The sequence below is a fragment of the Xenopus laevis genome, chromosome 6L (genome assembly GCF_017654675.1).
Source record: "Xenopus laevis strain J_2021 chromosome 6L, Xenopus_laevis_v10.1, whole genome shotgun sequence".
NCBI classification, from domain to species: Eukaryota; Metazoa; Chordata; class Amphibia; order Anura; family Pipidae; genus Xenopus; species Xenopus laevis.
Genome location: NC_054381.1, coordinates 77,370,053 through 77,375,306, shown reverse-complemented (window position 1 = coordinate 77,375,306; position 5,254 = coordinate 77,370,053). Strand labels below are relative to the sequence as shown.

Sequence of the window (5,254 nt, the reverse complement as noted above, 5' to 3'; positions counted from 1 at the left end):
AAACAGCCTCAATTTCTAGCTTATCCCTTTGTGAAGCCGAGATACATCCTTATAGTGAAAAAAAAAATTGCAACCATATTGTTTCAGTAAAACAAGTCTGGGCATGTACAGGAAATGTAGTAGTTTATCCACTAATGACAATATTTAGTGACAGAGGGCTTGGATGCTTCTGTATCACATTTTTTGTATCAATTGGTCTGTACTGTGAAAGGTTCATGATTTCACACACTGAAGTCATTATACATCCACAGACTGGTCATTCTTTTGTTTTAGGTGGATATTGTTACACATGTAAACATTAACCATCTGTGAGCATTTCATTTTGAGAGGCAGTTGTAAAATACAGATGTCATATCTCAAATAAAATAGCTATTGGTATACAGCTAATTGTGGGAAACTAAGACAGAAGCTCACTAATGGCTTTGTATGTAACTGATCTGTTTTGAAAAAAAAACATTAGCTGTTTTTTTTTTTTTTTTTTTTGTCAATAAGACAGAAGCTCACTAATGGCTTTGTATGTAACTGATCTGTTTTGAAAAACAAATAGGCATCTGTGTAATCCAGACTGAAAAGAGACAGTTGTTGGACACATGGTGTAGAAACATTAGCTGTTGGGCAACAGATCTGTTGAAATACCATTAGTCATCTGTGTACTCAGGTTGTAAAGACAAATCAACCTCCAAAATTTAATTAGCCAATATATATATATATATATATAGTTTATCAGATAATATTTTAGCGTGTCTATTTAGATAAACTATTCGGCTCAACAAATTATGTTGATTCACAAACTTAACAATTTAGTATTAATTACTGTTTATGTTGTACTGTCTTAATTACTGTTTATGTTGTAATGCCTTGTTATGATACCAATCTTTGTCTTATTTTCGATGTCTGCATATATATATATATATATATATATATATATATATATATATATATATATATATATATAGTTTATCAGATAATATTTTAGAGTGTCTATTTAGATAAACTATTCTGCTCAACAAATGATGTTTCTCAAAAATGTTTTAGATGGCTTCATACCAAGAGAGCTTGAACGGCCAAGACCTTATTACGGACTCTTGGATCAGTGATTTTATCCCGGATTCTGAAATGTTGACAGCCGCCGATGAATTTTTTGAGTCATTCTGCTCCGTACAGAGTCCGCAAATAATTTCAGACGATACAGCGTATATTCCAGACGGCCCGCAGACCATTTCAGAAGAATCGTTCTCTCGAATGGATGGTAAGAGTGCTAACTGCAGTCATTCTTATTATACTTTACATCACTATTTTCAAGTTTTGCTCTATATGTTTTACTATATAATATTGTTATATTATCATTTGTAACATTTGGTATTTGTTAATGTTAGGTATACACGACGATAAGATTCTAAAACCTTCAAACAGCGGCATGTTTGTAAAAAACAAAGCGTATCCTGACGCCCCGACTGGTGGCTCCAACAATTCTGCTGTGTTAAAGGAGAATGAACCACCATCCATTATAGATCTCACATCATCCGGATCACAAGCAAAAAAACAACGAAGCAAACGGGGCAAAGCACGTAAGACACTAATCAGCACTATTGATGCAGACTGTCTTAAACATTATCTATAATTCTAACACACTTTTTTAAACATGCAGCCGTGAAGCGGAAAACTTTCACAGCCCCGGTCCCTTCTAGAGCAAGAGCAAAGCGATCAAATGGTAAATCTCTAAAAGACAATGAAATGCCAATATCTATTGCTTTAGACGCGAGACATTATATTGTCCCTTCGTTTTAATTTCAGGTGTTTTGTCGTCGGGGGACAGCAACGGTATTGTGAGAAATTCCTGCATCGTAGATACTCCGGAGCCAAGCACCAGCGCTCGCGACAGTTGGCGATATGAAAATTTAACGGATCCATTTATCTCTTGTCCATATGCTCGTGAGTTTAACTAAATCATAACACTATTTGACTGTACTGAACGTGTTGAAAGTGTTTAAAATCCTAACGGTTACTTTTTTAAATTTTAGCAAAAAGAAAAGAAAGTTGTAAAAAATGGTACAGGAGAGAAAATCAAACAGCAAAAACACCGCACTCATCGCCGCAATCGTTATTTTCAGAAATTCTGTCTCAACGTGAAGCGGCCATATCACCGATTACCGATATAATGAAAACACAGCGGTCTCCGGAGGGTGGTGAGTCAACATGCATGGTGAATGACAAAACAGATTTATGCGACATTAACTTAGTCCACGATACACCAGAGGCCCATATTTTTAAAAGACGAATAACATTTGACACACCAGACACAAATGATGACGGTAGGGATCAGGTTGGAATCTGTCAGGTTCAGAATGCCTCATATCATCATGTTCCGCTTGTACGTTCTTGCACTTGTTGGGACGAAAATACTTACAATGTATTGAGTTCTCTTGCACGCTACAACGATAAAATGATGCGTGTAGCCAACTATTTAAGATGTTTTGTGCGAGACTCTATGTTTTTGGCATTCAACAACCCCAACGAAATTAGTGTGATAAAAATACACGCGGCACATGATAAATATGAAAGGTTGATGACTCATGTCGATGAGATTGAAAAAGAGATGATGGGTAAAAATTGACTATGCATGATTGGTGGTGGACAATCTTATAAAAACAAAAAAACACCCATGAATGTAAGAACAAAAAAATTAAAACGGGCTATAAAGATGTACTTTGCGGCTAGACGGTCTAAAACTGCTAGGAAAAAGAGAAGGCTCCGTTGTAACAAAGCGGTTGAGCCGACCAGCGTGAGCGCTGTACAAACAGCGAACACACCGCAAGCAGAGCGCTTTCACCCACACAACGAGCGGACTATTCGTCCACCTACAGAGCAAACAAATCGTTTTCAACCCCCTGGTTCACAAACTGACATACCGTGTACAGACAATGACAACCCAGAACAGTATGACGTTAGAACTGTGTATTTAGAATCTGTTTTTCAGCAACAACGTGACTTTTCAAATTTTAATAGCGTTATGTACACCGAACACTTTAGATTTGTGAATCTGGAAACCATCCGATCGTTCGTTGACGCTGTTGACGCTATACACGCAGCCATACAGACATTGCTAGATAGGGTTTTACGGGACGTTGAACCGGGTGATTTTATACAGTTGCGTTTAGACGGCGGCGAGACGTTTGACTCAATTTTTTCAACAAGACATACTAGAGAGGGTTTTACAGCCGAAACATTTTTGAACAATGTCGCTAACGCTCTACAGAGCAACGCGGAGTGCATAGCCGGTAATTCCCTTAAACTAGTTGTTATAGTCGTCAGGAACCGTCGCAGGGGTTCCCGAAGACGCTTGGGGTCCATAGCGTACAGCGGGATCATCGACCGTAAAAAACAGCATTTGTACGACTTTAACAATTACGATGATAACGTTTGCTTGGCCGCTAGTGTGTGCGCTATTTTGGATGGCACTGATGCAAGCGACGACGTGTTGTTAAAGAAAGCGCGTCAACTGCATAGTGCTTTACAAATACCGGAAGGACATTTAGTTTCTTTTAACGATATTGTAATGTTTGAAAAATATTTAAACATTACAATTAAAGTTTTGTACCACAATAGAGGTCATTGGCGTTATTATCATACGGGTAATACCAATAGAGACAAGATTGTCTACATATTACACCATGAAACGCATTATTACGGTATAAAAAATATAAAAGCGTTTATTGGCGCCAACTTTTTCTGCGATATGTGTTGTTCTTTATACAGCCATAAATATAACCATGACTGTGTTCAGTTTTGCAAAGCATGTCACCGTCCAGACTGTATTGAACAGAGTGATAATTTACGATGTCCCATATGTCGTGTGTTCTGTCGGTCAGTTCAGTGCTTTGCAACACATAGAAACTTGGCTGCAAACAACAACGCTATTTGTAAGAAAAAAACTTTCTGCGATTCTTGTTACAGATATGTAGACAATGGGGGCGAGCACAAGTGTAACGGTTTGAAATGCAGCGTATGCGGAGCGGGGGTTGACAAATTTGACGAACATAGTTGTTACATGCAACCTTACAACCCCAAACAAATGACCGACAAATACATATTTTACGACTTTGAGTGTATGCAAGAAACAGGTGTACACGTACCCAATTACATTTTTGCAACGACTTTATACGGTCCAAATTCCTGGGAATTCAACGGAAAAACTTGCACGCAGGACTTTGTCCGCTTTTTTACCAACGGCAAGTTTTTGGGTTACACATTCATAGCCCATAATGCCGGTCGTTACGACGCTTATTTTGTTGTACAGGAACTGATCAAGGAAAAATTTAAAATTGAAGTTGTTAACCAAGGAGGGCGATTAATGTGTGTGTCCCTAAAAGATTTAAAAATGAGGTTCATAGATTCTTTGAATTTCATGCCGATGAAACTCAGTAAGATGCCTGAAGCTATGGGTTTTTCGGGGTCCAAGGGTCATTTCCCACATTTCTTCAATACAGAAGAAAATCAAAATTACATAGGGCCGATGCCGGACATCCGGTATTACGGCGTGGATTACATGATGCCCGGGGAGAAAAAAGAATTTGTGGAGTGGTACCAAAACCATAAAAATGACACCTTTCATTTTTAGGCAGAACTAAAGGCTTACTGTAAACAGGATGTGGAGGTCTTGAGAAGGGCCTGTGAGTGTTACAGGGACACGATTATGGATATGACTAAAAAAACAGTCAAACAATACTTTAAACGCGGCAAGAAATGTAAACCTGGCAAGAAATACAAATTGGTCACTAAATGCATTGATCCATTCCAGCTCATCACGCTGGCATCTGTCTGCATGTCCATGTACCGGTTTAAATTTCTTCCAGCAAATACCGTGGCGATTGTGCCCGCAGATATGTACCACAAGACCCAGAAACGATTTTCCACACCTGCTATTCAGTGGCTCATGTTCTTAGAACACACAGAAGGCATAACTATTCAACATGCCTTGAAGGGCGGTGAGAAGAAGGTGGGGAAATACTTTTTGGACGGTTATGCTTTAGTTAATGGTTTACAAACCGCCTTTGAATTTCAGGGTTGTTTTTACCACGGCTGTCCCGTGTGTTATAACGAGCATGACCGTAATGAGCTTACTAAATCCTCATACGGTCAGCTGTATCACTCTTTCTTAGTTAAGAAAAGTCACCTACAGAGATGCGGCTTTACAGTCCGTGTCATGTGGGAACACGAGTGGCGTGAAATGGTCGCTAGTGATGAAGGGGTCAAA

General features: G+C 38.7%; 1 protein-coding gene across 1 annotated transcript; it reads left to right on the top strand.

Annotated features, from left to right (window-relative positions):
• The first annotated feature begins 957 nt into the window (after positions 1-957).
• LOC121394664 lies at positions 958-2,656 on the top strand. The gene is made up of 5 exons (XM_041566216.1): positions 958-1,249; positions 1,377-1,568; positions 1,649-1,711; positions 1,795-1,932; positions 2,022-2,656. Exons 1-5 carry the CDS (start codon positions 1,036-1,038, stop codon positions 2,612-2,614), a joined length of 1,200 nt encoding a protein of 399 aa, XP_041422150.1. The 5' UTR covers positions 958-1,035; the 3' UTR covers positions 2,615-2,656.
• The last annotated feature ends 2,598 nt before the right edge of the window (positions 2,657-5,254 follow it).